Source organism: Pseudophryne corroboree, chromosome 5 (assembly GCF_028390025.1).
Source record: "Pseudophryne corroboree isolate aPseCor3 chromosome 5, aPseCor3.hap2, whole genome shotgun sequence".
Classification (NCBI taxonomy): domain Eukaryota; kingdom Metazoa; phylum Chordata; class Amphibia; order Anura; family Myobatrachidae; genus Pseudophryne; species Pseudophryne corroboree.
This window is the reverse complement of record NC_086448.1, coordinates 124,048,533-124,072,449: the sequence shown is the minus strand read 5'-3', so window position 1 is coordinate 124,072,449 and position 23,917 is coordinate 124,048,533. Positions and strand designations below refer to the sequence as shown.

At 45.5% G+C, this 23,917-nt stretch overlaps 1 protein-coding gene and 1 pseudogene across 1 annotated transcript in view; both read right to left on the bottom strand.

Annotated features, from left to right (window-relative positions):
• The window catches only part of LOC134929565 (mycolipanoate synthase-like), a 54,880-nt gene that overhangs the window by 5,622 nt on the left and 25,341 nt on the right, over positions 1–23,917 (bottom strand). The window contains exons 3-5 of the mRNA XM_063925157.1: positions 20,768–20,928; positions 18,057–18,260; positions 7,099–7,280 (exon numbers count right to left, since the gene is read on the bottom strand). Coding sequence (XP_063781227.1) covers positions 7,099–7,280; positions 18,057–18,260; positions 20,768–20,928 — 547 coding nt within the window. The remainder of the gene's footprint in view (positions 1–7,098; positions 7,281–18,056; positions 18,261–20,767; positions 20,929–23,917) is intronic.
• Positions 5,833–5,951, bottom strand: LOC134930632 (5S ribosomal RNA; annotated as a pseudogene).

Genomic DNA, 23,917 nt, shown 5'->3' with positions numbered 1-23,917 from the left:
CAATGCTGCTCACAAAGAGGAATCAGTCGCAGAGTGATTGACAAGAAGAGGTCATTTGGGGAGGTAACTGGCACTGCCTGCAAACACACAGGCGTGTCGTGACCATTTTGGGGGCGTGTCTCAGCATGCAACTGTGATCTCCTATGCATAAACTATGAAGCCAGTGTCACAGCTTCCACGGCTAGTCTGCATGGCCATGGAAGCACTCAGAGAGTCAGTGTTCCTCTCATCTACGCGGCAGTTGCTTCAGAGTACACAGTTGCCGAGCATGTTGCGATGGCTTCGGTGTGAGTCTCTGTTCCCTTGTGGGTGGCTGCTACACTTGTGATGCCTCTCCGTTCCGTCACTGAAAAAGTCGGCATTGTGTCGGCATTGTGATCGCATCTGACTCAGGCACATTATCTTCAGATTTCTAAAGGTACCATATGTTTAAAAAATATAAATGAAAAAATATACTTGCCAATGGATTTTCCAAAAAATAAATGCGACGGCTGTTGCCACAGATAAGAAAAAAACCATGAAAAAAAAGCACCGGCAAGTTGTGTTTCTAAGTTTATTAAACCCTTATGAAAATTGTATACATTAAAACAATTCCCATCAAAATATCAGCCGTTCAAAAATGTATATTCCTTATATTACAATTTTACCTTTACGATGGATTTATCCTACCACAATACATACAGTAGATTACTAGATTCAAAAGCTTCCTTCAGTTGCTCTCTCCACCCTGTAGTCTAGTTTTTTTTTATTTCAGTTGGCAAATACTTTGTTAATAACAGGCTGTATTAATTATAACAGCACATATACTTTTATATGGGCAGCTAAAATCAAAGACAGTGTATAATTTCATGAAAAACATTTTCTTGCAGTGTTCAATAAATGTGCGTGTATAATGTATATATATATATATATAGAGAGAGAGAGAGATAGATAGAGAGAGAGAGAGAGAGAGAGAGAGAGGTGTGTGTGTGGGTGAGGGAAGGGGCAACATAGAACAGGCTTTCTCTGGGAACAATGAACAATGTTGTCATGCCCCTTCCCCGCTATGCATGCATCTTATGTCCCTATTGGAAAAGCATTGGGGGGGGGGGGGGGCACCATTTCTCTTTCTGGCACAGGGCACCAAAAAGTCTAGTTACGGGTTTGGAATCTGTATCTGCTATGATAATGTGGCCACAACTTTTTCTCATACCACGTTCTGTTGCGCTTAGCTGTGACTTAATGTGCGCTTAGTATGTGTTAAAACAAATTCCTGTCCACACCAGCGATAATATTTTTTAGCCATCCTTTGGTGCAGATGCAGAATGTGCAAGCCGTGAGACGTACACTTTCTGCGCCCCTGTGTTCAATAGCACCATAAGCGGTTGCAGATGGTCCTACATTTTTACACCATCGTGTCCAACATCGAAAGTGGCACCTACCAATGGCAGATACAGTCTCCCCATCTGAACTGAAAATGCAGGCCACTTGCACTGGGATCCGGTCTTTAGTTCGACAGCACTTAGGTCAACACTCATCAGGTCGAACTATTGGTCGACATGCATTAGGTCGACATAGGCAGGTGTAGACCTAATGACTGTTGACCCTATGATCCACACCCCTTGCATTGACATGTCTGCAACAGGGTGTTTTTTTCCACTCTCTTCGGGCCATATCCCAGACACCGCCCAGGAACACCCATCATTTTGCCTCACAATGGGGTAGATGTACTCAACCTTGGAGAGTGATAAAGTGAAGAGAGATAAAGTACCGACCAATCAGCTCCTAACTGTCATTTTTCAAACACAGCCTGTAACATGGCAGTTAGGAGCTGATTGGCTGGTACTTTATTTCTCTTCAGTTTATCTGTCTCCAAGGCTGCATACATCTCCTCAAAACTCTGGTGCCAGCACCTTCATACTTAACAGCAAAATCCCAAATAACCATCCCAGGAGACCTGTTTTCCCGCTATGCTACATGGGTCTGGAAACTTATCCAGGATCCCATGTGTTATCATCCAAAAACGGGACATTTTTCGTCTGCAAAAAAATGACTATGATTGGATAGCCCAATAATGACCATCAGGTTAGACTTGCGATATTAGACTTTCTTTTTTCAGACAGTAAAGTAACATGGCTAATAGAATACACCACCTCATTGGATAAATGAACAGGGTAGGTTGAGGAATGATCTTCAGCTGTCGGAGCCTAAGCTAAAGTTGTCAAATGCCCATCCCAAGACAGCATCGATGTTACTGTGAGAGCGAGCATACAATGTTAAAGAGACTGAAACACCTGACTGGTTTCATCATTGTGGTGCGACTTTATGAAAGGTAGGATGCATTTTAGTCCAAGGTTAAGTTTTATATAACCTTTATTAAATCAGTTCAGGTGTTCCAATTAGGGAATATATTCAACTGAAGTCGAAAACTACCGTCTGTCGAAAAGACGGCAGTTTTTGACTTGTGATTCGACCTATTCAATATATCCCAAAATTGTCGAAAAGCATGTGGATCGGCGGAATAGCTGCCGATCCACGTGCTTGTGTCAAAAACGGGGCCAAAACCACTAGGTTTTGGCCCCCTTTTCAACCATCTCAGTCCAACATAAAAAAATGTCGGACTGAGATGAGGGATTAGAGCAGGAGAGGGGGAGAGCCGAGGCAGGGACGGGCTGAGCAGCGCTGGAGGACTGCTGCCGCTCACAGCAGCGTCCACCCGGCTCCAGCAAGCAAAACCTCGCTTGCTGGAGCCGGGTGGACACTGCCGTGAGCGGCGGCTGTGAGAGAGGGGGAGACGGGGAGCGGGACGGAGTGGTGGCTGTGACGGGGGACGGAGCGGCGGCTGTGATGGGAGACGGAGCGGCGGCTGTGATGGGGGACGGAGCAGCGGCTGTGAGACAGGAGGGACGTGGGAGAGCCGCGGGCAGATGGGGGAGAGCAGCGCTACAGCAGCGGCTGCTGCCGCTGTAGCGCTGCTCTCCCCCGTCTGCCAACGGCTCTCCCCCGTCTTTTGTAAAAGTCGAATTGAGATGTCCATTGAATAGACCAGGTCGGATCCATTCCAACAAATGAATGTCGGAATGGATCCGACTTCAATTGAATATACCCTTAGATCCTTTAGGTCTTGTGGTGAGAGGGCTTGTGTCTCACCACAATTGCCCACATTTCTGTGGGATCAACTCCCACCAAGGGAGAGGAAAATAAGACCTGCACATTCTGCACCTGCAGTAGAAGTATCGAACTCCTGGGTTTACAGGACTTCACAGCTCAAAGTGGAAAGTGGAAAAATAGAATTCTGGGTCTTCCAGCTCACCCAGAGTCATCAGGAAGTCAGAAGCAGGAGAAGAGTTTAAAACTCCCATACACCCACTGCACGTTGCACTGATGCCTGTTAGAGGCCAGCAAGTAGACTGCAGTTTTATAGTGCCAGGGACTGTGGATGTTGGCTGTGCCAGGAGAGCATGGAGGATGGTGGCTGCAGGATGTTGAGCATGGGGAGTGATAAGACATTTACTTTCATTTGTTAATTTTAAGTTATGTACCTGTGTGACCAGGCCCAAGCCTGTGTATGTTATTTCCAACTTGTCATTTTGGTAAATAGGGACATCCTTGCGCGTCAAAGGCACGTGCCCGAAATTAGGGTGTGTGGCTTCATGGGTGGAGGCGTGGCTTTGCTGGTAGGGGGTGTGGACTCGTGGCAATGTCAGTAAAGACACTGTGTTTTACCAGAAAACCTGTCTGAGAGTCCTTATTTCCAGTACCCATTTTACAGTCTCTTGTTGCAAAGACATCATTTCTTTAAATCGGCAAATGTACAGTATCTGAATCGAAATATATTTAGATTTTATATGGGATATTTATGTCATGTCTCAGGTTGTTATATCTATTTATGAATTTACTGCCTTATTCAGGTTAATATAGACCTGCAGATGAGTGTTTTAGGATCTGGTCAGCATTTTTGGATTACCTGTTCTACAGTAATAATGTGTTCATGTAATTGCATCTAAAGAAGAACTAGACACATAGGGGTATATTCAATTGAAGTCTAAAACTGCCGTATGTCGAAAAGACAGCAGTTTTCGGCTTACTAAGGTTGAATCCTGATTCGACCTATTCAATATATCCCAAAAAATTTCGACAAGTCGATGAATTTGACTTGTTGAAAAGCACGTGGATCGGCGGGATAACTGCCGATCCACGTGCTTGTGTCGAAAACGTGGCCAAAACCCCTTTTCGACCATCTCAGTCCGACATAAAAAAATGTCGGACTGAGATGAGGGATTAGAGCAGGAGAGGGGGAGAGCCGCGGGGAGACGGGGGACAGGCGCGGGAAGCCAGGGGAGATCAGCGCTACAGCACAGCACTGCAGCAGGATGTCACACAGCCGTGCCGCTCACGGCAGGTTCCACCCGGCTCCAGCAAGTGAGATCATGCTTGCTGGAGCGGGGTGGACACTGCCGTGAGGTCGGGCGGCTGTGTGACATCCTCCTGCAGCGCTACTGTAACGCTGAACTTCTGCGTCTGCCGGCGGTTGTTCCCGCTGGTCTACCAGCGGCTCCCCCTCTTTCTCCTCCTCTGGGTCCCTCATCTCAATTTGACTTGTAAAAATTTGAATTGAGATGAGATTTGAATAGGGGTTGTCGGATCCATTCCGACAAATGCATGTCAGAATGGACCGGACTTCAATTGAATATACCCCATAGGCACATGTCAGAAGTTGTATTTTTTTTCAACATTCAGTGTTCTACAGTGGTAGAGAAAATAATGTTTTTTACAGAAATCTATTAGGAAAAGTGCTATGATTTCTCCACTAATACTCCTTTTCCACTATACTTTTAACCTGGGTTATTGCTGGGTCAACCCAGGTCGAGGTTTGGTGTGAAAGGGTCAGATAATAATTACCCAGGTCATATTACCCAACCCTGGTAGCCTGCTGTGGCACCGACCCATGTAGCCTTCTGTTTGAACAGTGCGACCTGTGTCATGTGACCAGGGTCACACTAAAAGCATATGGAGAGCTGCATCACCAGCGTTTGGAGATGATGTTATCTCCAAGCGCTGGCAGAGGTAAGATCTGGCAATAACCTGGCGCAAGCCTGCAATGTGAACACAGCTGTGACATGCTTGAAACCATGTTCATTTACTCAGGTCAGAACCGGGTTTTTGTTGGAAAATGGGTATTACCAGGCCATCCCTTTTAACTACATTCTCTTCAATCTTATTTAAACATCTTATTTAACAATCGCACATTTTTGCATGTTGCACAATATAAGATGTAAACTTTTATAGAAAGGGGAGAGGACAGAAGGCTCTTGTGTGGGCGCACTCTTATAGAAAAGAAGTAAATTTGATAAGGTAATTGAGATAAATGGTTAAAACATAACTTTTATTGACTAATATTACAAACGAGGTTGTTACCGGAGATCTATCCTTTAAGAATGCAATATACCGAGCATCTTAGTGAGATAAAAAATGTTCTGGTCTCTTAATGATTAAAAGTGTGTGGAAGGGCGGTAGACATTAGTTGGTCATACCCCCATTCCCACTTGACCAGTACAGACTTGCTGTATTGATGGAACCACAGGGTAGTCAAGACACAAAAATAATGATAATAACTATGCTCTCTTGGCTTAAGTAGAATTAGAGAAATGATCAGAAGTCATTCCTCTGAGTATAATACAAGAAAAATGGACATGCTCCTATCTGGATTTGAGACAGTAATAACGGTAGAGGTAAATATGGCACCTCACGTAGATGGTGCCCGTGACCAAAGGTCTGGAGATTGCAGAGTAAAGAAAACAAGTGGTGATACTGCTGTTGGTGTTGCTACCACATAGGTGAGGAAAAAATCCCACTCTACAACACCAGGTATTCGCAGGTGGTCCCCCTTCCTGGTACTGACTTGGCCCAACGCTGTTTAGCTTCCAAGATCAGACGAGATCGGGCGTTGGCAGCGTGGTATGGTAGTAGAGAATTTTATGTGAACATCAATGAGAGTGCACCTATTTAAGAATATTGAAAATCAGAGCCGACAGGAAGAGGATTGAGGAAAGATGGAGTAAAAAGGTGGATCTGCTTTCCACGTTAGACCTGATCCAATATTCCCACTCATGTGGTGCAATGTACCAGGAATCGTAAATGAGAGTCCACGAAGGATAGTGATCTATAGACAGTTGAAGTTAATGAGAATCATGATCTATAGACAATTTGAAATTAATAAAAATACAGTCAGAAAAACACTATCACAGGTATATTACAGTATATCCCGACAGATAGTGCATGATAGGAGATGCTGATTGAAACAGATAAATGCGTAGTCACTCTGGTGATACGGTCTATTTCAAAACTGAGGGTAAGGTCTGGGATCTATAGGGTTAAGCACTGAGGTGACTGATTTATAGAAACTATACCAACATATATCTGTTAACCATGTGTGTCATACACTGTTTGCCACGTAGTCCCGGATAGAATATGGGATGCTAATATATACTAATTATCTGCATGCATAAATTGCTATGAGGAGGCAATAATAAAAATGGATGAATACCAGCACTTAAATAAGTATAACAAATATAATGGTCAAAAATTAATAACACCTAAACTAGGCGTTAGTTTCCAATAGGTTCACTCAATGCTAGGTGAGTGCTAATGAATAAAGGTCTCTAGATAATCACCCCTATGATACGTACTAGGTACGAGATAATTCAAGCGGTACTGCTAGGTTTTGTAAGTAGGAGTTGCTATCCGTGTCAGAGAGCCACAGGATAGTAATGCTTACAGTTTCACCAGAGATCAGGGTAAGCCGAGAGAGCAAGGCAGATAAATGAAGCTAAATGCCAGGATACGGTAGTGTCGACGGGACCCCTGTTCCTAAATGCGGAAGACGCGTTTCGCCCTAGGGCTTGTTCACTTCCGGGTTCCGATGTGTCTAATGTCTAATGTACATTATTATAGCAGTACCCTGTTCTACCCATCTGCTCCCTTGTGAAGGTGTCACATTTTGCATCACTATTGCTGATATTTGTTGGTCCACAATTGCATGCTAGTGTACAAAGGCAGATTACAGCCTATCTCAGAATAACACAATTGCAAACAAACCATTTTTTCATCATGAATTACCTTTTTTAGAGGTTTTAGGAGAACAATACCACATCCTTCCCCTCTTCCGTATCCGTCTGCTTTGCTTGAAAAAGGTTTACTTGTACCTTCCGGAGAAATCATTTTTGCTTTACTAAGAGCAACATAGACACGAGGTTCCATAATACAGCTGACACCACCGCAAATCGCCATCTCACAGTCTCCTGTTCAAGCAGAAATTTCCATTTATATCTCAGTTGTTTGTATGCAGTGTGCATATATGTGTGTGTTTGTGTAAGCATTATAGCTGCGATATATAAGGAAATACAGTATCTAAAAAAAGTTGACTTTTACAATTAGTTCACAATAAACACTGTGTACAGCAATGAATGTAGACACTACGGTTACAGTAGTGTGGGAACAGCGGGTGGTGGTCAATGGAACATTTTAGAGCTGGGCTAAAGTATTAAGTAGTGTACCTCAAGGATCTGTACTAGGGCCTCTTCTGTTTAACATATTTATAAATGACATAGCAGAGGGTCTTGAGAGTAAATGTTTGCAGATGACACTAAACTGTGTAAGATAATTAAATCAGATCAGGATGTTGACTCTCTTCAGAATGACTTAAATAAACTGGACGTTTGGGCAGCTTAAGTGGAGTATGAGGTTTAATATAGAGAAATGTAAAGTTATGCATTTTGGGACCAAAAACAAACATGCAATCTATAAATGAAATGGGGTAATTCTTGGGAAATCAGTAATGGAGAAGGATTTGAGGGTGCTCATTGACAGTAGGTTTATCAGCAGTGCCCAATGTCAGGATGCAGCAGTAAAGGCCAATAAGGTATTAAGAGACATGATTAATATTTACAAATACATCAAGGGACAATGCATGGAACTGTCAGGCAATTTGCTTATTGAGAGGTCTGGACACAGGACACGCGGTTACACTCTACGGTTAAAGGAGAGGAAGTTTAACACCAAGCACAGGAAGGGTTTCTTCACAGTGCGGGCAGTAAGATTATGGAATTCACTGCCAGAGAAGCTTGTAATGTCTGACTCAATTGATGTGTTTAAGAAAGGGTTAGACACATTTTTACTGAAAATAGCATCCAAGGATATAATCTGTAATAATAATGTAAGACAGTATCTGGCTCAGGAAAGATAATCCAGTGATACATTATCAGTAAATCAAAATATAGGTTGAACTCGATGGACAATTGTCTTCTAAAGGTGAAAATGAAAATGAAAGTTAAAGACCCGGCTGTGGCTCATTCCTGTTTTGCATTTTGGTTATGTATTTTATGTTATACTTCTGTTTATGTTCCCCGTGGGTGTCATGGGGTGTTCGGAGCTCACCCTTAAGGAGAGGGTACTGTTATGAACCACAGGTAGTGGTTCATTCCTGTTTTCGGTATTTTATGTTTATAGTTCTCTTGCAGGCCAGGATTTCCCTTTGCTCTGGTTTAGAATATTGTTTGCTGTTGGTGGTGAGTCTGTGTAATTGCAGCCTGTTTCCATGTGGTTGGCCTCACCTGTCTGCTGATTGCATTTTGTCAGTTTGGAGTCATGCAACAGGTCAGCTGCACGACATAGTTAATTAGGGCTCTCTGTTATATTCTGGCTCAGTGCAATACACAGACGCCGGTGATAGTTCTTGAGTTCTGAGCTAGTTCCTGAGTGTCGGTTCCTGAGTGTCGGTTCCTGAGTGTCGGTTCCTGAGTGTCTGATCCAGTGTCTGATCCCATGTCCTGCCGTGAAGCGTTCCTGTCCAGAAGTCCTGTGGCTTTGTCTGTGCCTGGTCGAGTATCTGGCTTCTTGGTGTCCACCGGTCTGTCATTTGGGATTCTGCCTGTCCTCCGGTTCTGAGAGCCTGTGTCGGCTACATTGGGGGTTCCTGTCCGTTGGCCGGTATTTGTACCAGTTCCGTGAGTAGCGGCTTTGCAGCGTCCGTCGGCCTAGGCCGCTGTATTCCTTGGTTATATCTGTTACTGGTGTTTTGCAGAGGGTTCTGCATATGCTGTCACCGCCGGTACACAACAGTATAGTGTCGGCGTGTGGACAGCATTTCCTTTGTTGTTCTTTTCCTTTGGCGGCGTGCCGCACATGTATTTAGTTTTAGGGTTGTTAGTAGCCCCTAGCCTTCAGTTTGCTTTAGTTAGAGGTCCCCTTGTTATTATCCTGTCTCGGTTCACGCCTTGTCTCACTCTAAGACCTGGGGGCATCAGAGTTGGGCAGACCTAATCCGCCCTTCAAGCGCGGCTGCCGTGGGCCCAAGAAACCATAGTCACGCAGGCGTGAACTGACCACACGGGTGAAACAATGGAGGTAGGCTGCTAGGGGCTATTTCCATACCACACCTTATTTCAGCGTCACGTTCTGGTGCTCTGGACTCACTATGCAACATCTCTCTTGTTCTGAGCACCAGGAACGTAACAACGGCTTGTGATACCACTAAACACTACAATCAAGTTAATTTTGTTCTAATGTTGTTGATTTGTAAAAAGGGATATTAAGGATTCATAGATTTGAATGAAATCACCAAAGCTGTCCTGAGAGCATCTCCCTCAAACTTATTGCCAATTACTACAGCTAAAATACTCAGCGAACTGGGAGACACAAGTTTCCACGTAGGAAATAAATCCATCTGGAAAAAGGGAAAAATCAGGAAAAATAAAATTTGACAAAAGATTCTGGGGCAACTGGAAATGTACATTTGGTACAGACATGTCAAAGCAAAGTGATGAAAAGCTTCACACAGCATCTAGCAACCAGATCTTGGGAATACCTCCATCATTACTTAACACTTTTGTAGGAACAAGAATAGCCAAGAAACCCGCATTATAGGATCTGAAATAGAAAATCTTAAAACTCCTAAACATACCCCAGGTTGTGTGGCTAAGAGACCAACTTAATGCCACTTGGATCTATATATTGGGACCTCCGGCGGCTGCAGGACTTCCAGGATCCAGTGTTCATGTGAGAACATGCAGCTCCCGAGTCTCCTTCAGCGCTGCCAGGCTCCTTTGACCAGCTGCTCCTTCAGCTACCAGGCAGCGCTGAAGAAAACTCGGGAGCCACGTGCTCTTTCTGCAGGACTACTGAGACTAGGTGTTCTCGCGAGAACACGCGGCTCCCGAGTCTCCATCAGCGCTCCCAGTGCCCCCTCCTTCCTGTACCCGAGGCACATGACCCCTTAGCCCCCCCCCCCCCCTAGTTGTGGGCCATGGATTAGCTCTATCATTTACTTATTGTCTCCCAGGAAATTAAAGAATTAGAGAGGGCCTGATTCATTAAGGATTGCAAATGCAAAGCTGCTCGCAGCAGCTTTGTATTTTTAGTCCTTAGCAATGCAAATGCAGTAGGAGGTGCATACCATCTCCTCCCTGCATCTGCAATGCGATTGCATTTTAGATGAACATCGCGACCAGATGTTCATCTGCAACGGCAGGCTGAGTAAGCTTCAGCCTATTCAGCCTTGTCATCACAGTGCAGCTTGCAGGGCAAAGGTAACTGCATCTCTCAACGCAGTCCTTGGCCTCGCCACTCCTGTAAAATGTGGGTTAACAGGCAGAGGCATTCATGGGGACGGGCAGGGGCAGCCAGCGTTTGGGAGAACGGGGGGTTCTCCCGAACGCTGGCTGCCCCTGCCCGTCCCCGTGAATGCCTCTGCCTGTTAATCAGGCAGAGACATTTGCATTTTAGAGAAGAGATCGCAGGACCTGTTCTGCACATGCACAGAACAGGTTCTGCGGGTGCACAGTCCTTGAACATTGGCAAAATGCAGTAAGGATCGCTTTTGCGAATTAGCCCCTATGACTGAATAAGAGAATAGTGGCAAGACAATAGCATCCTGCTTTAGGCAACATGTAGTAAGAGCATTTAGCTCTAATGCATTGCAGAGTTAAAATAAGATGGAAACAGCACCGCAACTACCTGTGTGCCTGGCACACAGCGCAGTTGCCCTGAGTGCGCACAGCCAGCGGCTTGTAATGAGTCAAATTTACTCATTACAAGCCGCCTGTTCTGTGCGCGCCCATGTGCCACGTTGGAGGAGAGCAGCAGAGCCGAAGGCAGGGAGGAGGAGGAGGGAGGGGGACTGGAACCGCAGCAGCGCTATGTAATTGGTAGTAGCGCCGCTGCAGCAGTCCCCCTCCCTCCTCCTCCTTCTACCCTACGGCTGCCCGGGATCTGCCAGCACAAGGAGCCTGACTGCCAGTGGGGAGAGATGGTAAGTATCTCTCTCTCTCTCTCTCTCTCTCTCTCTCTCGCTCTCGCTCTATCTATCTCTATTCTGTCTGCCACAATGTGTAAAAAGGGGGACTGGCTGCCGTAATATGTAAAAAGGGGGACGCTGTCTGCCGTAAGGTGTAAAAAAGGGGACGCTGTGCGCCATAATGTGTAAAAAGGGGATGCTGCCTGCTGTAATGTGTAAAAAGGAAGACTGTCTGCCGTAAGGTGTAAAAAGGGGGACGCTGTGCGCCATAATGTGTAAAAAGGGGACGATGTCTGCCGTAATGTGTAAAAAGGGAGACTGGCTGCCGTAATGTGTAAAAGGGGCTCAACCTGGTGTAGTGGCGCTACTGTGCAGCGTAATTTGAATAATAGAGACTACTGTGCACCGTAGTATGAATTGGTATTATTTTGTGGCCATGCCCCTTCCGTGTGAAGCCACGTCCCTATATATTTTTTGCGCGCACTGCCCCTATCTTGCATGGGGGGAGGGTGCCAATGCCGTTTCTTGCACACAGCGCTAAAATGCCTAGTTACGGCACTGGATGGAAATACTACTGAAACACACAGATCATTTGTGGGTGGTCTAGTGCAAATATTAGTTGATAGTAATGGTGGCTGTCACTACTAGTAACTCGCTAGTGATTGGTCTATTGTCCTGCTTAAACTGATATATGCTACCTTTGTCTCTCAGGCAAAAAATGTGCTTTTGCAATTGTTTCTGAAAAAATTAGAGATGAGCGGGTTCGGTTCTCAGAGATCCGAACCCCCCCGAACTTCACCTATTTTACACAGGTCCGAGGCAGCCTCGGATCTTCCTGCCTTGCTCGGTTAACCCGAACGAGGCCGAACATCATCATCCCGCTGTCGGATTCTCGCGAGATTCGTATTCTATATAAAGAGCCGCACGTCGCCGCCATTTTCACTCGTGAATTGGAGATTGAACGGAGAGGACCTGGCTGCGTTCTCTCCCTGAAAAGCTCCGTAATCTGTGCTCAGTGTTCTGCAAATATCTGTGCTCAGTGTGCTGCAAATATCTGTGCTCAGAGTGCTTCAAATATCTACGTTCTCTGCCTGAAAACGCTCCATATCTGTGCTCAGTGTGCTGCAAATATCTGTGCTCAGTGTGCTTTATTGTGGGGACTGGGGACCACCAGTATATAATTATAGTAGTACAGTACAGTAGGCCATTGCTGTATCTTGCAGCTCTGTGTCACTGCAAGTATCCATTCCATATCTGTGCTGCATTTTTGTGAGCAGTATATATAGTATTACAGTGCAGCATTTTGGTGACCAACAGTATATAGTTGTACAGTAGGCCATTGCTGTATCTTGCAGCTCTGTGTCACTGCAAGTATCCATTCCATATCTGTGCTGCATTTTTGTGAGCAGTATATATAGTATTACAGTGCAGCATTTTGGTGACCAACAGTATATCGTTGTACAGTACAGTATGCTGTATCTTGCAGCTCTGTGTCACTGCAAGTATCCATTCCATATCTGTCCTGCATTTTTGTGAGCAGTATATATAGTATTACAGTGCAGCATTTTGGTGACCAACAGTATACATATATAGTACAGTACAGTAGGCCATTGCTATTGATATATTACTGGCATATAATTTCACACATTAAAAAATGGAGAACAAAAATGTGGAGGGTAAAATAGGGAAAGATCAAGATCCACTTCCACCTCGTGCTGAACCTGCTGCCACTAGTCATGGCCGAGACGATGAAATGCCATCAACGTCGTCTGCCAAGGCCGATGCCCAATGTCATAGTAGAGAGCATGTAAAATCCAAAAAACTAAAGTTCAGTAAAATTAAATTAATCGAAATTAAAAGCATCTGAGGAGAAGCGTAAACTTGCCAATATGCCATTTATGACACGGAGTGGCAAGGAACGGCTGAGGTCCTGGCCTATGTTCATGGCTAGTGGTTCAGCTTCACATGAGGATGGAAGCACTCATCCTCCCGCTAGAAAACTGAAAAGAGTTAAGATGGCAAAAGCACAGCAAAGAACTGTGCGTTCTTTTAAATCACAAATCCCCAAGGAGAGTCCAATTGTGTCAGTTGCGATGCCTGACCTTCCCAACACTGGACGGGAAGAGGTGGCGCCTTCCACCATTTGCACGCCCCCTGCAAGTGCTGGAAGGAGCACCCACAGTCCAGTTCCTGATAGTCAAATTAAAGATGTCACTGTTGAAGTACACCAGGATGAGGATATGGGTGTTGCTGGCGCTGAGGAGGAAATTGACAAGGAGGATTCTGATGGTGAGGTGGTTTGTTTAAGTCAGGCACCCAGGGAGACACCTGTTGTCCGTGGGATGAATATGGCCATTGACATGCCTGGTCAAATTACAAAAAAAATTCACCTCTTCGGTGTGGAATTATTTTAACAGAAATGCGGACAACAGGTGTCAAGCCATGTGTTGCCTTTGTCAAGCTGTAATAAGTAGGGGTAAGGACGTTAACCACCTAGGAACATCCTCCCTTATACGTCACCCGGAGCGCATTCATCAGAAGTCATTGACAAGTTCAAAAACTTTGGGTGACAGCGGAAGCAGTCCACTAACAACTAAATCCCTTCCTCTTGTACCCAAGCTCCTGCAAACCACACCACCAACTCCCACAGTGTCAATTTCTTCCTTAGACAGGAATGCCAATAGTCCTGCAGGCCATGTCACTGGCAAGTCTGACGAGTCCTCTCTTAACTGGGATTCCTCCGATAGATCCTTGAATTTAACGCCTACTGCTGCTGGCGCTGCTGTTGTTGCTGCTGGGAGTCGATCATCATCCCAGAGGGGAAGTCGGAAGACCACTTGTACTACTTCCAGTAAGCAATTGACTGTCCAACAGTCCTTTGCGAGGAAGATGAAATATCACAGCAGTCATCCTGCTGCAAAGCGGATAAATCAGGTCTTGGCAGCTGTGTTGGTGTTAAACATGTGTACAGTATCCACCGTTAATTCACAGGGAATTAGAGAATTGCTTGAGGTACTGTGTCTCCGGTACCAAATACCATCTAGGTTCCACTTCTCTAGGCAGGCGATACCGAGAATGTACACAGACGTCAGAAAAAGAGTCACCAGTGTCCTAAAAAATGCAGTTGTACCCAATGTCCACTTAACCACGGACATGTGGACAAGTAGAGCAGGGCAGACTCAGGACTATATGACTGTGACAGCCCACTGGATAGATGTATTGCCTCTCGCAGCAAGAACAGCAGCGGCGGCACCAGTAGCAGCCTCTCGCAAACGCCAACTCGTTCCTAGGCAGGCTAAGCTTTGTATCACCGCTTTCCATAAGAGGCACACAGCTCACAACCTCTTATGGAAACTGAGGAACATCATTGCAGAATGGCTTACCCCAATTGGACTCTCCTGGGGATTTATGACATCGGACAACACCACCAATATTGTGCGTGCATTACATGTGGGCAAATTCCAGCACGTCCCATGTTTTGCACATACATTGAATTTGGTGAGGCAGAATTTTATTAAAAACGACAGGGGCATGCAGGAGATGCTGTCGGTGGCCCGAAGAATTGCGTGCCGAAGACTGGAGCACCGCATGCCGAAGACTGGAGCATTAGCAAACACTCCTGAACCTGCCTCGCCATGATCTGAAGCAAGAGTTGGTAACGAGGTGGAATTCAACCCTCTATATGCTTCAGAGGATGGAGGAGCAGCAAAAGGCCATTCAAGCCTATACATCTGCCTACGATATAGGCAAAGGAGGGGGAATGCACCTGACTCAAGCGCAGTGGAGAATGATTTCAACGTTGTACAAGGTTCTGCAACCCTTTGAACTTGCCATACGTGAAGTCAGTTCAGACACTGCCAGCCTGAGTCAGGTCATTCCCCTCATCAGACTTTTGCAGAAGAAGCTGGAGACATTGAAGGAGGAGCTAAAACGGAGCGATTCCGCTAGGCATGTGGGACTTGTGGATGGAGCCCTTAATTCGCTTAACCAGGATTCAGAGGTGGTCAATCTGTTGAAATCAGAGCACTACATTTTGGCCACCGTGCTCGATCCTGTGTCTAAAGCCTACGTTGTATCTCTCTTTCCGGCAGACACAAGTCTGCACATGTTCAAAGACCTGCTGGTGAGACACTTGTCAAGTCAAGCGGAACGTGACCCGTCAACAGCTCCTACTTCACATTCTCCCGCAACTGGGGCTGCGAGGAAAAGGCTAAGAATTCTGAGCCTACCCGCTGGCAGGGATGCAGGGCAGTCTGGAGTGAGTGCTGACATCTAGTCTGGACTGAAGGACCTGCCAACGAATACTGACATGTCGTCTACTGTCACTGTATATGAATCTGTCACCATTGAAAGAATGGTGTAGGATTATATGAGTGACCGCATCCAAGTAGGCACGTCAGACAGTCCGTACGTATACTGGCAGGAAAAAGAGGCAATTTGGAGGCCCTTGCACAAACTGGCTTTATTTTACCTAAGTTGCCCCCCCTCCAGTGTGTACTCCGAAAGAGTGTTTAGTGTAGCCGGTCACCTTGTCAGCAATCGGCCTACGAGGTTACTTACAGAAAATGTGTAGAAGATGATGTTCATCAAAATGAATTATAATCAATTCCTCCGTGGAGACATTCTTCAGCAATTGCCTCCAGAAAGTACACAGGGACCTGAGATGGTGGATTCCAGTGGGGACAAATTAATACTCTGTGAGGAGGGGTATGTACACAGTGAAAGGGGTGATGAATCAGACGATGAGGAGGAGGTGGACATCTTGCCTCTGTAGAGCCAGTTTGTGCAAGGAGAGATTGATTGCTTCTTTTTTGGTGGGGGCCCAAACCACCAGTCATTTCAGTCACAGTCGTGTGGCAGACCCTGTCACTGAAATGATGGGTTTGTTAAAGTGTGCATGTCCTGTTTATACAACATAAGGGTGGGTGGGAGGGCCCAAGGACAATTCCATTTTGCACCTCTTTTTTTTTTTTTTTAATCTCTGCATCATGTGATGTTTGGGGCTAATTTTATTAAGTGCCATCCTGTCTGACACTGCAGTGCCACTCCTAGATGGGCCAGGTGTTTGTGCCGCCCACTTGGGTCGCTTAGCTTAGTCATCCAGCGACCTCGGTGCAAATTTTAGGACTAAAAATAATATTGTGAGGTGTTCAGAATAGACTGGAAATTAGTGTAAATTATGGTTATTGAGGTTAATAATACTATGCGATCAAAATGACCTCCATATTCTATGATTTAAGCTGTTTTTGATGGTTTTTCTTTTTAAAAAACACCAGAGTCCGACAAAAAATTTTCAGGGAGGTTTTGCCAAAACGCGTCCGAATCCAAAACACGGCCGCGGAACCGAATCCAAAACCAAAACACAAAACCCGAAAAATTTCCGGTGCACATATATGCAATGTACATGTTTCTGTTGTGTGAGGGATTTAGCGCTTCAAATGACACCAAACATGAAATTATTTTGGTTTGAATTTGCTACCACTTCAGGGAGCTGAATCCCAGTATATGGGCCAAAATATGCACACTCTGCATGGGATTTTTTTAAATGGATCTCAGGGGGTAATTCAGACCTGATTGCTGCATACAATCAGATCTGAACTGCGCATGCATCTGAGCGGCAATGCGCAATGGGGATCGCCGGTCAGCGACAGGATTCTGAGAAGGATCCATTTGCATTGGCGTTCAAAAGGATATTGACAGGAAGAGGCCATTTGTGGGTGTCAACTGACCATTTTCAGGGAGTGTCCGGAAAAACGCAGATGTGTCCAAGGGTTTTAAGGGAGGGTGTCTGACGTAAAATACGGCCACGATCAGCAGGATTCAATCGCAATGGCTGAGTAAGTCCTGGGCTGCGCAGAGACTGCACAAAATCAGTTTTGCTCTGCTACACATCCAAACGCACACTTGCACATCGATTTAATCCTCCCCCCTGTAGGCAGCGGCTATCAGATTGCAGGGCAGCAAAAAACGCAGCCCATCAATCAGGTCTGAATTACCCCCTCAGTGTGAGACCATTAACAAGAAAAGGGTTCTTCACAGTAAGGGCAGTAAGGATTTGGAATTCTCTGCCAGAGAAGGTGGTAATTGTTGACTCAGTCAATATGTTTAAAAATGGATTAGATAAATTCCTAGCTGAAAGAAATATCTAAGGATACAGCGTTTAAAAGAAGAAAATTTTAGAGCATGAATTACAGTGTTTATAATGGGTGTGGTATGGAGGGTCGACAGTAACTAGGTCGACAGTGTCTAGGTCGACCACTATTGGTCAACAGTAATAGGTGGACAGGGATGCTAGGTGGACAGGGTCTGTAGGTCGACATGGTCTAGGTCAACAGGTCAAAAGGGCAAAATGAGTGTTTATGTTTTTTTATGTCGTTTTCTCCGTACAGTGACCGGGAACCCCAATTAGTGCACCGTGTCCCCTCACATGCTCACTTTGCTCGCCATGCTTCGGGCAAGGTTTCTATTCCTAATGGTAGTCCACGTGGATCGTTAAGTATGAAAAAGTTTTTAAAAAAATTGAAAAACTCATGTCGACCTTTTGACCTGTCGACCTAGAACATGTCGACCTAGAGACCCTGTTGACCTAGTTACTGTCGACCTAGAGACCAGATACCGTTTATAATACATGTTGAACTCGATGGACATTTTGTCTTTTTTCAACCTCATTAACTATGTTACTATGTTACATCACAATTGCCAGGGTACCAACAGGTGTAACAACACTGTCTACATTTTTGGTTTGTTTTCATATATACTGTATATAATACACTGTGTTATATACCTTGTCTGATGGCTTGGCAGGCATAGTGTAATGCCACAAGGGATGAGGAACAGGCAGTATCAATTGAAAGGGATGGCCCAGTGAAGTTGAAGCAATATGATATCCTATTTGCTGCTATGCATGATGAGGTCCCGGTTCCATTAAAATGATTGATGTTATCAGGTGAATTATTATAAATACTGTCAGCATCTCTATTCATGAGACCTGCAAAAAGAATGGATAAATATGGAGCATTTTTGGAATGAACCCTCTCTTCATATTTATACTGCCAAACATTTTTTAATGCTAATGTTTGGGTCATTTTGTGTGTTTTTTTTTAAATAACAGCTGTTCTAAACATCCTCAATGGCTCTCTTCAGCAGTGTTTTAGATGCCTTTATTGTCATTCACTCTGTCATGGTGCAAATCCTTGTAATATGAACGTCAGCTACAGTATCTGAAATTGGAAGGTGAGCTCCAGGTTGTTCCCAGTCCGTGCATCATATATCGCTGCATATTGACTTCAGCTGATTTAATTTGTTTCTGTGCAAGTGGTGAATGTGCACAACATTAGTCTGAAGCCACTGACGCACTTTCATATTTAATGGGTGCAGTGTGTGCAGGTGTTCAGGGGGCCCACACCACACACCCTGCACCCATTTTTTTCAATACTTACCCTCTGGAGACCCACGTCGGTAGCAGCAGCGCTGCAGAAATCATCAGGAAAATGGTGCAGCTGCCATTTTCCCAGTGTTTTGCGCATTTACAGTAAGGAAATTCCTTAGAAAATGCCCACCGCGCCATTTTCCTATTGTTTCGCGCATGTGCAGTGAGGAAATTCCTTGAAAAATGCCTGCTGCGCCATTTTCCCAGAGACCTGCACATGCACACTAGACTCTGGGACAGCACTAAGGTTCCCTAGTGACCCTAGTGCCAAGAGCTACAGTGCTGCCAGCTAGAAAGGAGGGGGTACAGACATAGCCTGCACATGGGCCTCGTCCTCTCTAGATGTTACCCTGCTCTGTTCAGTTACAATGCACACTACTGCAGAGCATCCAATGGCAATATGATACTATGGCAGTGCCCAGGGAGAGACTGGTGAAGAATAAAAATAACTGAATAATAATAACTTGCAAATGAAATGCATCTTCCACTGGTCCCAATAAAACAAATTATTAGTATAGAAAAAAATGTGTACTATTGCGTTAACACCAGAATGGATTATTGGCACAGGTCTTGAGATTTGCTTTGCCTACTGCTTTAGTAAAACACAGTCCAAGTGTTTTATTCTCTGTAAAGCGCTGCGGAATATGTGTGCACTATGGGGGTCATTCTGAGTTGTTCGCTCTGTATTTTTTTCTCGCAACGGAGCGATTAGTCGCTAATGCGCATGCGCAATGTCCGCAGTGCGACTGCGCCAAGTAAATTTGCTATGCAGTTAGGAATTTTACTCACGGCATTACGAAGTTTTTTCTTCGTTCTGGTGATCGGAGTGTGATTGACAGGAAGTGGGTGTTTCTGGACGGAAACTGTCCGTTTTATGGGAGTGTGCGAAAAAACGCTACCGTTTCCGGGGAAAACGCGGGAGTGGCTGGAGAAACGGGGGAGTGTCTGGGCGAACGCTGGGTGTGTTTGTGACGTCAAACCAGGAACGACAAGCACTGAACTGATCGCAGATGCCGAGTAAGTTTGAAGCTACTCAGAAACTGGTAAGAAGTGTCTATTCGCAATTCTGCTAATCTTTCGTTCGCAATTTTGATATGCTAAGATTCACTCCCAGTAGGCGGCGGCTTAGCGTGTGCAAAGCTGCTAAAAGCAGCTTGCGAGCGAACAACTCGGAATGACCCCCTATATAAATAACTGGTAATAATAAATAATACTGAACACAGTTTGATATATTATATGAATAAAATATAAAGAAAATCTGTGGATTTGGTGCACTGCTCCGATTTATGAGAAGTTACAGTAACTCAGGTATGGAAAATCTAAACAGCGAAGCCTCCATCACCTGGAGGACTGACTTTATGGACTGATATAGTGCAACACCTGAAAAAAATACCATCAACAATAGATTTAAAGCTTTGGTGACTGAGATTGTAGATTTTTCCTTTGTAGCAAACTGTAGAAGACTGGGGCTTTACAAAAGTGTGACTTTAGGTAACTAACATGGCCTCCAGGAATAATTCCAGGTCAAGATTGGTTGGCAAAGGGAACTTCCGACAACCACACAAAAATGCATAAATTCTGCACATGCGCTGTATGCGAAAAAAACTTGCTTTTTGCTTCCACGAGCAGAAATCCGTCCCTCTCAGAATCAGGCCCTTGGGTTGCCTCTAGGATATACAGTATTTTATACTGTATGGATGGTGTAATGGTTAGCATTACTGCCTCACAGCACTGAGGTCATGGGTTCGATTCCCACCATGGCTCTACCTGTGCGGAGTTTGTATATTCTCCCCGTACTTGCGTGGGTTTCCTCCGGGTACTCCGGTTTCCCCCCACAATCCAAAAATATACTGGTAGGTTAATTGGCTCCCAACTAATTACCCCTAGTGTGAATGTGTGCGCGTGTAAATGTGGTAGGGAATATAGGTTGTAAGCTCCACTGGGGCAGGGACCAATGTGAATGGCCAAATATTCTCTGTAAAGTGCTGCGGAATATGTGTGCACTATATAAATAACTGGTAATAATAAATAATACTGAACACAGTTTGATATATTACTTGTCTTACCTATAAACACCCCAGTTTTGCTTCCACTGATACTCTCTGTTGGATAGCCTGCATTTTCCAGAGCCCTGTATGTACATTCCAAAAGTAATTTGTGCTGGGGGTCCATAGTCTCAGTCTCTGAAGAATGGATTCTAAACAGATTGTTGTCAAATTCATTCATTCTAGAATAGAGAAAATAGGATTTTAATACCTACCGGTAAATCCTTTTCTCATAGTCCGTACAGCAGGCTTTTTCAACCAGTGTGCCGCGGCACAGGTGTGCCGCGGAGCCAGAGCAGCTTCCTGCACCTTCAGAGTGAACTGTTGGCACAGGCTCTTCATAGAGGATCAGTCGTGCTCCGCCCGTGACCTATCCATTGAAAACGGTGTGATATCATAGGTCACGGCCGCCGCATCTCACCACCCAGCCAGCCCACCCGCCTGCATACACATCTTCCAGATCCCGCCTGCATACACAACTTTCCTTGCCCACCCACATCCACACCTGCCTGATCACCCACTGCTCAGTGGCCCTCATTCCGAGTCGTTCGCTCGGTATATTTCATCGCATCGCAGTGAAATTCCGCTTAGTACGCATGCGCAATATTCGCACTGCGACTGCGCCAAGTAATTTAACAATGAAGATAGTATTTTTACTCACGGCTTTTTCTTCGCTCCGGCGATCGTAATGTGATTGACAGGAAATGGGTGTTACTGGGCGGAAAAACGGCGTTTCATGGGCGTGTGGTTAAAAACGCTACCGTTTCCGGAAAAAACGCAGGAGTGGCCGGAGAAACGGAGGAGTGTCTGGGCGAACGCTGGGTGTGTTTATGACGTCAAACCAGGAACGACAAGCACTGAACTGATCGCAGATGCCGAGTAAGTCTGAAGCTACTCTGAAACTGCTAAGTAGTTTGTAATCGCAATATTGCGAATACATCGGTCGCAATTTTAAGAAGCTAAGATTCACTCCCAGTAGGCGGCGGCTTAGCGTGTGTAACTCTGCTAAAATCGCCTTGCGAGCGATCAACTCGGAATGAGGGCAGGTATTCGCAGAACTACACTATGAACAACCCCAACCACTGAGGGACAGGGAGGAGGACAGCTGATAATAATATTTGTTATTTTATTTCTCCTGTGGGGAACAATAGGATTTCAATAGGATTTATGTGGGGAGAATAAAATTTATGGATTTATGGGGGGAACAATGTGAATAATTCATGTGGGGAGCAATAGGATTTATGTGGGGAGAAATGTGATTGATTTATGTGTGGAGCAATAGGATTTATGTAGGGAGCAACATGATTTATGTGGGGAGCAGTGTGATTTCTTTTTCTGTGTAGGCCAATGTATGTGTGGATTTTTTTTATTTTATTTTTTTTACTGTGAGGGCCAATGTGTGTGTTTTGTTTTTTTCTGTGGGGAACTGATGGTGTGCCTTGGCAATTTTAAAATATTGTTTGGTGTGCCGCGAGTAAAAAAAAAGGTTGAAAATCACTGCCGGAGAGGATGCTGGTGTCCATTTCAGTGCCATGGGGTATAGACGGTTCCGCAGGAGCCATGGGCACTTTAAGACTTTTTAAGGGTGTGAACTGGCTCCTCCCTATATACCCCTCCTCCAGACGTCAGTATAGGAACTGTGCCCAGGGAGACGGACATTTCGAGGAAAGGATTTACTTTTAATTTAAGGGTGAGATTCATACCAGCTCACACCTCAACCATGCCACACAACATGGCATTCAACATAACACACGCCAACAGGCATGAACCATTTGCAGCAACATGCTGAAAATAATTGTAACACAACACTTGTGTAACTACAACAAAGTAACTACTGCAGGTAACGTACGCACTGGGTCGGGTGCCCAGCATCCTCTATGGACTAGGAGAAAAGGATTTACCGGTAGGTATTAAAATCCTATTTTCTCATACGTCCTAGAGGATGCTGGAGTCCACTTCAGTACCATGGGGTTATACCAAAGCTCCAGTATGAGCGGGAGAGTGCGGATGACCCTGCAGCACCGATTGACCAAACTTGAGGTCCTCATCGGCCAAGGTGTCAAACTTGTAGAACTTTGCAAACGTGTTTGTCCCTGACCAAGTAGCTGCTCGGCAAAGTTGTAATGCCGAGATCCCCCGGGCAGCCGCCCAGGATGAGCCCACCTTTCTAGTAGAATGGGCATTTACCGACTTCAGTATCGGCAATCCTGCCATGGAATGAGCGTGCTGAATCCTCTCTCTGATCCAGCGCGCAATAGTCTGCTTAGAAGCAGGACACCCAATCTTGTTGGGAGCATACAGGACAAACAGAGCCTCTGTTTTCCTTATCCGAGCTGTTCTTGCGACATAATTCTTTCTAAAGCTCTGACCACATCAAGAGACTTTGACACAGTGAAAGTGTCAGTAGCCACTGGCACCGCAATAGGTTGGTTCATATGGAAAGACGAAACCACCTGTGGAAGAAATTGTTGGCGAGGTCTCAACTCTGCCCTATCGTCATGGAAGATCAAATAAGGGCTCTTGTGAGCAGGGCCGGTTCCGGGGCTTCTTGCGCCCCGGGGGGCTTCATACAGGGGGCGTGGTCTGTTACGCCCCCTGTACTGTAGTAGGATGTGCGGTGCGTGATGACGTCATCACGCACCGCACAGCAAAGGTCCTATCCACGAAGGAAAACTAGACGCTAAGCGTCTAGTTCCCTTCGTGGAGAGGACCTTTGCTGTGCAGTGCGCGATGACGTCAACGCGCACCGCACATCATTACAGTAAAGGTCCTCTCAACGAAGGGAAACTTGACGCGTAGCGTCTAGTTTCCCTTCACAGCGGACAGCGGGCAGCGGCACGGGGACACAGCAGCAGCGGATCTTGCCATGGTGCGGCGCCCTCCGGAAGGCGCCAGCGCCCTCCGGAAGGCGGCGCCCCGGGCAAAAGTACTGCTTGCCCGTAGCAAGATCCGCTACTGCTTGTGAGACAAGGCCCCCAACTCAGACACCCGCCTTGCGGATGCCAAGGCCAAAAGCATCACCACTTTCCAAGTGAGAAACTTTAATTCTATCTCCTGTAGAGGTTCAAACCAATCCGATTGAAGGAACTGCAACACCACATTAAGGTCCCATGGTGCCACTGGAGGCACAAATGGAGGCTGGATGTGCAGCACCCCTTTCACGAACGTCTG